The 12,947-nt window shown below is 34.2% G+C and overlaps 1 protein-coding gene across 1 annotated transcript in view; it reads left to right on the forward strand.

The window, feature by feature from the left end:
* Positions 1 to 211: 211 nt before the first annotated feature.
* Positions 212 to 12,947, forward strand: part of OLFM3 (olfactomedin 3) — a 237,215-nt gene continuing 224,479 nt past the window's right edge. Inside the window, exon 1 of the mRNA XM_004471667.4 lies at positions 212 to 811. Coding sequence (XP_004471724.1) covers positions 743 to 811 — 69 coding nt within the window. The 5' untranslated portion in view covers positions 212 to 742. The remainder of the gene's footprint in view (positions 812 to 12,947) is intronic.

Consider the following 12,947-nt stretch of genomic DNA (forward strand, 5'->3'; position numbering starts at 1 on the left):
AGAGCACTAAAGTCAATATCAAGTCCTCTGTCAATGACAACAGAAGGTTCCAGTGCACTATGATTTGTTTCATAAGCTTGTATCTAGCTGACTATTTCTCTGCAGCCCAAGTTGTCATCAGATGCTCAACTGGAGCATGGGAGTCAATCCTTGTTTAGTTAACAAATTCCCCTCAAAATACCCACCCCACCCCCAAGCCCCCAGGAGCTGTAGTGATGTCATATCCGTTGCCCAGGTCTTCACACCTCTCTCAGCAGGTTCTCTCTCTCTCTCTCCCTCTCTCTCTCTCTCTCTCCCTCTCTCTCTCCCCCTCCCCCCCGTCTCTCTCTCTCCCCCCTCCCTCTCCCTCCCTCCCTCTCTCTCTCTCTCTCTCTCTTTCTCTCTCTCTCTCAAAACTTTTGAGGTGGGCTGGCTAGAAAGCTGTGGCGGTAGACGGGGGCGCGCGGGTCGGGGGCGCGTCAGGACCTCGGTCAGCGCCCTGCAGCCCAGCCCTGGCGCGCGCATCCCGACTCCCTGCTCCGAGAACGCCTGCGGAATGATCGCCCCCCAGGGCGGCTGCCGCTGCTGCTGCTGCCGCCGCCGCCGCTGCTGTGCAGCTCCTGCTGCTGCCGCCGCCTCTGTCTCCACTCTGCTCTCTCTGACCGGCAGGCAGAAAGTGCAGCTGACAAGAGAAAGGTCTCTGCAGTGAGAGCGGAGGGACCACAGAAAAGAGAGCAAAGAGGGGGCAAAACCCCACATCAGAATGCAGGCGACGTCCAGCCTTCTCAATCTCCTGCTGCTCTCTTTGCTTGCTGGATTAGATCCTTCCAAGGTACGGTCGATATTTTAACTCTTGTTTGAAATAAGTGTGTGATATATAACAAAACGACCAAAAATTCAAATAAATATGCCAAATCGGCAAGGGAGGCAGCTCTCCCAGCTACCGTGTGATGCCTGTCGTATCGCCACAGCTTGGAAGGTAACAAGGTGAACTACGGAGGAATAGCTCCTCAAGGTAGTGTCCTGTTAGGAGGAGGTATCAGGAGCGAGTGTAGAGTGTGTGGGCAGTGGGCGACGCGGCTCTCGGGGGAATTTAGCCTATGTCCGTGTCCAACTGTTTTATGTGCTCTTCTAATTCAGACGGGTAATGCAAAGGACTTTGCAGTTAAAACAAGGCGATTTGTAAACATGTGTTAGAAGATGGTGAGGCGTTTCTTTGTTGAGAGCTGGGAAGCGTTTTCATGCTATCCTGGTCAATAATACTCCCATCGCAGACGTGCTGCGGTCTGTGTCCAAAACATTTGGGATGCTGCTTATAACACACACAGCAGAGCAGCGGAGCCACGGCTTAGAGGCGGTTGATGAAAGGAGCTTGTGTTTGTTTGCTTCTTTCCTTTCATTAAGGAAATTTTCGGGCACTAAGGAAGTTCTGATAACCAGTGTTAAGAACCAGGAAGTGAGAATCCTGTCAAACTAAGGAGAGCAAAAGAAGGATGAGTTGTCTCATAGATGTTGAACTCTGAACGTTATCCACTAGAGGCAATTAAAGAAGACGTTAAGCTCTTTTGACGAAAAGGATATATGGAGAAGCATTTTTCTTTTTGAGAGCAGTCTTGATAAAGTGAGGTAATTTGAGAGCTTCAGCATTCAAAGGAAATCATAATTATCTGGAGTTAAAGATAAGGCAACTGGGTAAAATGAATGAGAGAAAATGTATCTATTATTTCACTTATTTAAATGGTCAAGAAAAAAATGTACACATCAGGAAAATCACACCAGGTTATTAAAGCATATAAAACAGAATATTAGAGTATTGTTATTGTAAAGCTTTTTATCATCTGTGTAGTGTATAGAAATTTTCTCCTTTCATAATTCAATAGAACTAAAGACTTAACTAAGCATAATCTAATACTGTGGTTGACTGAATATTTCTAGGCCTAACAGCATATAGTGAAACTTAGAATCATAACATATATACTCATAATTATTCCCACATACTTTTCATATTTGGGGAGACAATGAGAATAAAACCATTTCATTTTAAAGTTATAACTTTACTGATATTACCACTGTGAAAGCTTAACACTGTGTGTGCCATTTTAAAATTGTAATGTCATATTTTACATACTAAGTGGTAGTTTTAAGGCATTTACACTTAGGTAAAAATGTTGATGTTGCTTTTATATTTTAAAGTTGGTATGCATTTTTGTCTCTATATCTATAATGACATAGTCCCCTACCACTCTCATTGTGAAATTAAACTTTTGAACACTTTAAAATATATATCTCATTTGCAATAATCATGGTAAAATGTTTTCAGAAAGTAAATTACTGTTACTGCAGAAAACTGCAGTGGACTGAAAATAAGTTTTATTTAGTCATTCTTTAAACTGTGTTCAGAAATATAGGGTTTTGCTGACAGTTGCATGAATGATTTGATTTGTCTGCTGTCTTTAATGCATAAATATCTTCCCAGTGTGCCCCATGCTTAATGTACATAAACAAAGTAAATCATTTATTAAATGTGGAGATAAACTCCCCAAAATAAACAACCCATTTTTGGTCAATATAATCTCTTCCAGCTTTGATGAGTTTACCTCTGTGCATATAGTGATACAAAACTTACCTTCAGATTTAACTGTGGTTTTGTCCCTGAGAATTCCAGGGACAGAAAGGCATATATTAACTTTTCAAACTGTCCTTCACAGCTTCTAGGGACTGCAATACAGTGTGAAAAGAATAGAAGATAATATTTTGTTCTTCACTATATATGCCATTATAGAGAATATTAAAATGTTCATTGGAAGTAATTTTAGTATCATTTAGTAACATTTTTGAACTTGTAGGCAAAATAGTGCTTAAAATACATGAATAGAGACTACATTTGCATGTTTTATCAAATTATTGCTCATAGCCAAGCTATAGTGTCCACCCACCTCAAGTCACAAGGCACACCATTGTGTTCAGAAAATAATTGTCAATTAAGTTATAAACTAGGAATTTTCTCACATTTTTTATCTTACTAATTACTTAAAGATTTAATTAATAAAATCAATATTCTTAATATAGATTATGTCTTGTGGAATTGAAATTTAAAAAGCCAATAATAAGGTTCCACAAAGGTCACAATTATCAGACAAATAAGTAATAATTTATGCAATGAAACTGAAGTGTGCAGAAATTCTAAATAACTGTTTTTATATGTTAATATTTTAGAACTGATACATTTCATAATTATCTTTTCAAATAAATTAATTTATATTTAGGTAGTCTTTTCCATATTATTAAACCTTAATTCCATAGCAACATTTATACAATCACATATGGACAAACACAAATTAGTAATATAGCAGAGCACTTAAAAGTGAATAGATATTTTATAATTATACATTTGTCACATGTATCAAATATTGTAAGTCTAAATGCTCTTTGAGTGTTACTTGATCTGCAAACAAGAAGACTTTCTAACAAACAGTGTTAATGCCATTTGATGGATGACCATATAATGTTTAAGTTTATGATGTTTTTTCTGTGACTGAAGCTTGCAATCTTTTATGGTATTTTATAAAGTGCTTACGTATCGCCATCTTATGGTAAGATAAGTTACTTGAAAATCAGTTTTATTTTTAAATTCAAAGAAAACCCTAAGCTTCTATGTTCATAGGGCAAACTTTCAGCAAGCACTTACTTTCTTTTCTCTCACTCAATACATTAGAAAATTGACAAGGTTAGTATATTCTTTCAGCAAAAGAAGGCAGTTCACCACTAATTAATTATTTGTATTTTCAGCAAAAGAAGGCAATTCACCACTAATTAATTATTTGTGTTTTTACATAGACAGATTATCAATTATCCTCTCAGGAACATTACTAGAATTATGTTTTCTTAATTAAAGTTTAACAATTCTATTTAGAAAACTCCTGGGTATTTCACTTTGCCTTTCTTAAGAGGTGTCAGTTAATTTCATTTGTAATGGAATGTTTAAATTGTAATCAGTATGTCAAATCATCATTCAATAAGTACATTTTAAAAAACGGAAAATCTTGTAGGAATTCAATTTATTCAGTTTCATAGAGAAAAGATTATTTCTGTGTAGGAAATTCCTGAGGGTGACTGCTAGATGGCATCTCTGTGCTTTTAAACTGAAGGCATCAAGTTCAGTAATGACCTTGGTAATACGAAGAGTGGACTTATTTTTCTTTTACAAGAGAATATTTTAGCAGACTGTTATTTGACTATTATAACAAAATAGTAATCCTTGTGAATCAGAACCATGATTTCATCTGCTCTGCTCTGCTGATCTATGAAGAAAGGAGGATATATGTATATGGTTGTGTAAGTTTCAAACAGAACGTTTACACTAGAGTCAGACACCCAGGAACAGCTAAAAAGAGGGGAAGAGACTACTGACCTTTTAAGCAGTCATACTTGTAAGATAAATTTATTGCAAAATGTTCTAATAAGGAAATCATGCTTAGATTAAGGAAGAATTTACTATCTTCTCACCTAAAAGTATATTAAGGAACATATCACCCTGGTATTTTCTGACAACACAGGCATAAAATATAACAATGAGTCAGCAATAATCACCAACTACAAACTCGTCTTTCTGTCCAGAACAAACCTGACAATTATAACTCTTGCCTTAAATAAGACATTTGCTTTAAAGCAATATAAAAACATGGTGGGAACTCAGAGAATTTCAGTAAGCATATTCTTAAATGTTTCATACTGTAATATACCAAGTTTAAATGCCCTCATGTTTTAGTACTGCTAAAGAAAATAATCAAAGACTGAAATTGCCTAGACATAGCATTTCTACATTAATCTAGATAAAGTTCTTACATTTACAATTTGTAAATGAAATTGAGAAAAAGTAAAAACAAACTCTCACTACATACTTGTCTTAAAAGAGACCTTAAGAAACTTTCTCCTCATGTGTCTTCTTTGTGCTGGAGACAACTTCTCTGCAAAAGGACCAGTTTGAGGTAGAACAGAAAATTAGGATCAAAGGACATTTGCAAGGATCTGTAACTATGGTGAAAATTGAAAAGTTCAAGGTAGTCTATCTATCTTGTGAGAGCAAATAGCTTCCTACCCTCATTTAACTCATATTCCTTTAACCAATTAAAATTTATTTTGGAGAAAGAAAATATTCTTTTACCCTCTTTCTCTTGGCAACTTGAAAAGATTAAAATTTTCAGAAACTGATTCCTTGTTACTCTGAAGCTATACTCTTCAAAAAGTGGCTATTGTGATGATCAACGCTCAAATGGGAGTGAAAGCAGACAAGAATGAGAAGCATAAAACATAAGAATCAAAGCCCCTCATTTCTATTTCCTGCTTTGCCGCTGACAGTATTTGTGTGTGTATGACTTCAGGGAAACTGTTTCACCTCTATTGATTTCAATGTCCTCTGCCTGGAAAGAGTGGGATGGATTTTCTTAAAACTTCTTTTCTAAACTCTGGAATGGCTCTATTTAATAACTGATCATTCATCAAACATTGACAAATACTTTTGAGTGTAGCTTATAAGATCATAAACTATGTGAGACCTGGAGATGAACCTCCTGGGTAATATCACAAAATTATCATCTTCTGTGTTTGGCATTCACAACCTTCTCATCAATTTCCTACTTTATGTGCTGTTACCCTCCCTTCCCTTTCAATCTCCACTCACATGAACGTGTTTGGTCTTCTATGTACTCACCTATCAATATTTACTTCTCTGAAGAGATTGTTTTCCAATCTAATGGGACTGGAAGCCAATGCATTACCTACTTCAGCTGCAAGTTGTTTTATTTAGTAAAAAGTTTTCTAACGAAAAATGAAGTAAAAGTTGTTTTTCCCATATCAAAGGAATTGCCAGGTATACTGAAGAGATGTGGGAGGTAATTGGGAGGGCTACTTCTAAAAGTTATGACATATTCTGCTGCTAACGTTCCTATTCAGAAAGCAGACACGGTCTTCAAGAGTTTGGGCTGAAATTATTTTAAAAACCTCAATTTTTGTACTAAAAATGCTTAAAGGAAAAAATGTGCTTGGATAAATCTTCAACTTAAAATATAAGTCTTGGCACTTGATTTACTTATGTAGTAATTAACCATCATTTTACTTAAAAAGAAAATTTAATTCAGGGTAGTGAAATTGAGAAAAGAAATACAAAACTAGACAATTGTTTCAGTTAGGCAGATTGCATTCGATCATTGGAAAATCTGTGCATTTGCGAGTTTGTATGTATGTGCATGTGTGCAAAATTATTCCCCCGTGTCATTAAAAAATTAGAGTGGCACTGAGGTATGTTTAAACATTTAGTATTTTAGAACCCATGTTCAAATTTAAAATACGGTGTTGAAATGGTGGTACTTGAAATTTTCAGTCCACCTAAACTGATCATCAATCTACTCATCTAGTCAATGCCACTTACCAATTGAAAACTTTTTATTTTTTAGGATGCCAAGATTATCCTAATAAATTTTTCAAATATAAGTTTTAAAACTGTATGTGCAAACTAATGACAATGTATAAAGAACACCAATTTTGAAATAATGAAAACCAGTTTTAAGTCCTAACAGCAACTTTTCAAGAAATCTTTTAACATCTATGAAGCTCAGTTTTCATAAGTATGGAATAGATATACTAGCAATAGAGCTTACATAGTTAATTATGATACTAAATAATTAATATTTGTAAAAATACATTTCAAACCATAAAGTTCTCTGCGAGTAATCCATTTGCAAAAATCAATCTGTACCCAATTCTAAGACCTATTGTGTCCTGTATATTTACAACTCACAATTGTAAAGAGAGCCTCTCTTACTCTTTTGAGCTTGCCGTTTCTTCTCAGCTTTTGTAAATGTGAATGCCACAGGAAATTAACAGCATGGTGCTATAGAATCAGCCCATGATTTTGGTCATAGTTCCAATTTTAACTTGTCACCTTAAAAAATACTTTCCACCTCATGTGTCCAAATCTTATCTGTGTTTTAAAATGCAACTCAAATGTCACTTCTTCCATAAAACCTTCCCTGACACTCCTTGCACCCCAAAAGGAGGAAATCCTAGTAAACTAAGAACTTCTCTAAGGAAGCAACCATGTTTTATGTATCTTTGCCTCTGCAGCCGCTAGCACTGTGTCTGACACAGAATAGCTGTTCAATGAACCCAGGTTGAACTGGAATTTTTTTTGCTCTTTTTTATTTCATTTTTGAATTGGATTTTTAATTCCCCCTATTTTCAAAAGACTTTATTTCTAATTAATTTTATTTTTTAAACTATAGTTGCTTATTATATTGTAGCTCCCCTACCTAGCTACAAGGTAGCTGAAGGCAGGCTGTGTCTTGGTTGTTATCTTAACTTTTCCTTCCCTACAACTTGAACAGTGCCTTAAGATACTATATTTAATGAGTATTTGTTGAATGAACAAATGAATAAATTAAGAACAAAGAAGCCAGAAGCCAGATATTTTTTTAGGAATACAAAACAAAGCAAAAAACCAACAAACCCTATAATCTCTGTCTTAAATAATGCATGAATATAATCTGTGTGTTTTTTGTCCATTCTTCCATCAGATAAGATAGTAGGGGAAGAGAAGAAAGGCTGAGTTTAATAAGTTTGTATTCAAGGACTTAAAAATCTTACATTAGATTATTTATCTTGAAGAATGTTGCAAGTTTGTGTCTTTTTAATTTGATAGTAATCCCCTCCCCCACGCCCCATTCTTTAGTATTGTTTTTGACTTGTTAAACTCTCTGGGATGCTATATAACCTTAATACTCTTGGAAATCACTTGCTATATTTCATGATGCTCAGTTGCAAAATTAGTACATCCTGTTATTCTTTGGTGTTCACATAAGTGTCCACTTTATTTGCATGGGTTTATAATTTTAAACACTTTATTAAAGTGTTCTTATTATTTTGACTAGCCTTATTTTATAAATTGGTATAATACTTCTACTCCTCTGTCTCTTTTAGGAGACTGTGATATTCATATTTAAGGATTTAAATATTCAGTTCAAATATTATCTTACTTATATATTTTTATAGTAGTACAACTGAAAGGAAAGAAATATTGCCTCCATGTGTGTACTATATCAATATATGATCATAGCACAATGTTGATCTCTAATGATTAAAAGCAAATATGGGTAAGTGGAGTTAGATTTTTTTAAACTGCAATTTCCAAATATTGTCAGAAATTAAAGATAGTTACAATTAGCTATTTAGGTTTAAATGTTCTGAAAAGAAATGTGAGTAATAAAATTGTTAAACAGCACAAATAGCTACTAGAGAACCCCAAAGGGAAGGGCTAATTGAAGAAACATTCCTTTTTATTTTTCCAACTTAGTTGAAGGTGATTAAGTAGCATTATCCTATGATGATTTAAATAGCATTACTATCGGGACCAATTCCAGATGGCAGGATTTCTTCAAATAGAGAATTAGTATAGGAAATGTTGATTCACTGGCACCAAAATATTATTGCTGAAATATTGCCTTACAAAAGATGCCATCACTTCTGGGAATTATCTATTCTATGTCTATGGTTGCTTAGGGAATTGTTTATTTGGAATTAGTAACAATGGTAAGTACTTTACACTTGTATATGTTTTGAGGCATTGTAACTACATCATAATGCATGTCATTTATAATATAAAAGAAACTGCAATATTACCTGACTCAAGACCCACTAATGACTTTTCATTATTTTTATTATTTATTTTATTTTCATAAAATGCTACATATTTATATTCTATACTTCACAAGTTGATTGCCAGCAAAGAAAAAAAAAATCACTCTAGTTTGATAACTGTGCACCTTAAAGCACTCCAGGGATAAATAAGAGGAAATGTACATAGAATTTTGAAGCTTGTGCCAAAGAGGTAGCTTTGTAATATAATACCTCAGAACCACACAGAAGCTTTTGAGATAAGGAATCAAGTGAATGGAGTCAATCAATAATTTACTTATGGTGTCCCTCTTGGTGCCAAAACATCATTTCTCTGTCAAAGAAAAAAAAAAGATGGAAACTCTAAGTATTTGTTGTGAAACAAATAATGGAATAAGAATTTAAGAAAGGATGAATGAAATTATAAGTAAGTTTATATGCAACATGGAGGTAGACACAATCAAATACAGTTAAAAGTAAAAAAGAAACCAAGAGAAGGTATTTATTTACATATCCTAGACGGTTTACATAGATGATTATTGGTCTGCCAATTGTATATTTAAATTTTTCAATTAAGATTATTGCCTCCTACCAACACATTTCCACACACACACGTAGAATTATTAGATTCAATTATGTGAGTTCTGGTCACCCTACTGTTATTACTAACCTTTGGCTTTGGATTGGAATAAGCTCTTCTTAGTTCAACTAATTTTTAATATCCCTTAGTAAAAGAAATAGAAGAAAGGAAAGGGCAAGAAACATTCATAAGATTCTTTTCCTTTCTTTAATTGAATCTTACATTTTGCAGATAGAGAGGCAATAAGAACTTGATTGCATTTTATCCATCTGTTAATATTCATTTCTATGATTATTATAAATATCATTTACAAATAAAAGTCATCTTATTACCTTCTCAAGGGACTCAAACTAAATAATATTAAATTAACATATAAAATGAAGATAAAAGAAGAGAGGTGCCCTACCAAATGAGAGCAAATAATACACTAATTATGAAATTGAAAAGTTCAGTGTGTTGTAGACAGAGTACTAAATTAGGAGTTAGAAAATCTGGGCCTAATTTCAGCTCTGAAACTGATTGTACAACCTGGGGCAACTCATTAAGTTTTATTGGTTTCCATCTCTTTCCGTACAAAATGAGAATGTTGAACCAGATGTCCCTTGTGTTTGGTGGTCTAAAATGGGACACATTGATCTCTCAAAAATATAATCCATCACCCTTTCACCCTCCTTTCTTCTGCTCATAGTCCCTGAAAATTGTAAAAATAAAAGGTGAATCTTAGGCTTCTTTTACTTCCCTGCTAGAAATCAAAATTAATGTCACTGAGAAAATGATAGCTATTTGATTGTATATATATAGTCTCACTAAAGATAAATGTAAAAATATATAAGCTTATTTTCAAATCCAAAGCATTACGGGATATTTGATATGTATTTTACGTGCTTCCCTTTCATGAACTTTTGAAAATTTAATTGAAAAATAAATGAGTGAACCTCATTGCTTTTCCAGTCTTTATGTTACAATAGTCAAAGCAAACGAGACCCTTAGAATTTAGGGAAATATAAAGGAAATATATTTCAAATCAGCAAAAAAGGCAGGAATTTCCGATATAACATAACTAATGGATGGTTATCTAGCTTCTGTTCTTACATTTCAAACTTTGGGAAGCAGAACAGTATTCAAGAGAGAAGATCCAAATTTCATCAAAAGTAATTATTAGAAAGTTTCATTATAAATTGAGTTATAACTTTCAATGATATTTTCTACTATTGACTTGTTCTTTCTTGTGTTATAATCGTGAGGAAAGAAAAATTTGTTGAATATACTAGAAAGAATAATGGGTCATAAAGATATCCTCCTCCTAATCCTTAAAATCTGTGAATATGTTACTTTACATGGCCAAAGGGGTTTTGCAGCTGTGACCAATTTTAGGATCTTGAGGTGGGAAAATGATTTGGATTATTTGGATGGACCCAGTATTATTGCAAGAGTCCTTACATGAGTAAAATAGGAGGCTCAGAATCAGAAGCAGAGATTGGAGTGATGTACTTTGAAGATGGAGAAATGAGCAAGAGTCAATGCAGGCAGCCTTCTAGAGTAACCAAGGAAAAAGATTGTCCCCTAGAGCTTCCAGAAAGAAACGCGAACCTACTGACACCTTGAATTTAGCTTCTTGAGACTCATTCGGACATCTTTCCTACAAAACTGTAAGATAATAAATTTGTGCTTAAGTCGTTAAATTCGTGATAATTTTTTTCCACAGCAATAGGAAACTAATGCATTGACTTACATGATAGTAATGAATATGTAAAACCACAATATGAATCAGCCAAATAATGCTATGGTCGATAGTTGTGACTATTAAGGTTAGAGAGACAGACCCTGGGCATGAAATTACAGCGTAGGGTATAAGATTTATGAAAGAAATTCCATAATATAGAAATGAAAAATTGCTTGTTGGAGAAGATTCTAATTGGACTACATTATAAAGTATTTTCCATAGTTGATGTTTATAAGATACAACGTAAGTCTTCTTTTATTAGGAAAAATGTGCCTATAGAATCTCATTCTCAGTCTATTAAGAATGAATAAATTTCATTTATTTTTTCTGTTGGTATAGGTCTTTTAAAAGCACTTGATGCCAAATACTTTCTGTGACTTTGTAATATACCATCCATGTTAGTAAAAATACTATTAATTAAAAAAAAATATTCAGTAATTCAAAAAAAATTATTCAGTTCCTCCTCCTCCTTCCTCTTGCCCTCCTCCTCCTGTTTTCTTCTTCTCCTCCTCTTGCCCTTCCTCTTCCTCCTCCTTCCCTTCTTCTTTTAAATCCTCTTCCAACTCCTCCTCCTTTACCTCCTCTTCCTTTACCTCCACCACCTTTCCCTCCTCTTCTCCCTGCTCCTCTTCTGCTTCTTCATCATCATCATTCAGTCAAAATTTGATCTACCTAAGCATTGGCACATTTTCAGATCAAATCAATATTTTCAGAGAAACAACACATGTTACACAATAAGGACATAGTCAAATTTATGATAGTTGCTTAGTGGCATTTCACAAAATATAAAAAGGATTTCCTCTTTTATGTAATGTTGTGAGTAACTGCATTATTGAACTTGTTCGTTTAATTTTTAAATACTTGAGATTCACTTTTAGCATTAAGAAAACTTATAATATGATTTTTAAAAATTAGTCCAAAAATAAATTATTCTCCATAATCTTCATTATTTCATGTGATAGATTAAACCATTGGCATATATATTATAATTGTTTTTTAGCAAATACTCATGCTCAACAGTGGTCTAGGAGTTTGAGATAAAAGAATTTTTAAAAAGGCATAGTTACTTTCCTGAAAAATCCCTTAATATTTTACACTGGAGTATCTATACAGGTATATTAATAATCATAAGATTGTATGATACTTCCCATAGCAGAAACTTGTGGTACAAGTCAGAAGTAGAACATGGAGAATGGGTGTCAACATCAGAATGGGAGATAAGGGAAATTTTCCTCTAGGAGGTGATGCTTAAAGGTAGATAGCTAGACAACGAGCGGAGGAAAGTGTATTACATTAAGGTCAAGAGTGTATATGGAGTTACAGAGATGTAAAAATAACATGTGAAGCACTGGAGAGCAATTTTATGTGAGTTGTACTCTTTGACTCCTAGTTATATTGGAATCAGGAGTAACTGATACAAATGGAATAAAGAAGGAATGCTTCATGGCATTTATATTAGTCAGGGCTCCCTAGGGAAACAGGATCAACAAGAGATATCTGTAAATAGTATGAGACTTTATAAGAGTCTCTCACGTGACCATGGGGATGCACAAGTCCAGGTTTTGCAGGCAGGCTGCAAACCAGGGGCTCTGATAAAAGTCCAATGAAGGTTCTTGATGAGTTTCCAGGAGACACTGACTGTCCACAGATGAACTGGGAAATTTCCTCTGAATGCTGAAATCACTTTTCCTTTTAAGCATTCAACTGATTGGATAAAACATCACTCATTACTGACAGCAATCTCCTTGGTTGATAATAGATGTAATCAGCCATTTAAGCAGTAACCTCATGATGACTAAAGCCCATAAATATCTTTGTATTACAACTAACCCAGTGCTTGCTTGACAAACAAGTGGGCACAATTATCTGGCCAAGCTGACACATTAACCTAACCATCACAGCATTAAAACAGTAAAAAATGATACCCAAAATGTCCAAGAGTTGTTCTCTACCAGATTTAGAGTTTACCTGTAATTTAGTTATTATACCATAACCACA

This window comes from Dasypus novemcinctus, chromosome 9 (genome assembly GCF_030445035.2).
Source record: "Dasypus novemcinctus isolate mDasNov1 chromosome 9, mDasNov1.1.hap2, whole genome shotgun sequence".
NCBI classification, from domain to species: Eukaryota; Metazoa; Chordata; class Mammalia; order Cingulata; family Dasypodidae; genus Dasypus; species Dasypus novemcinctus.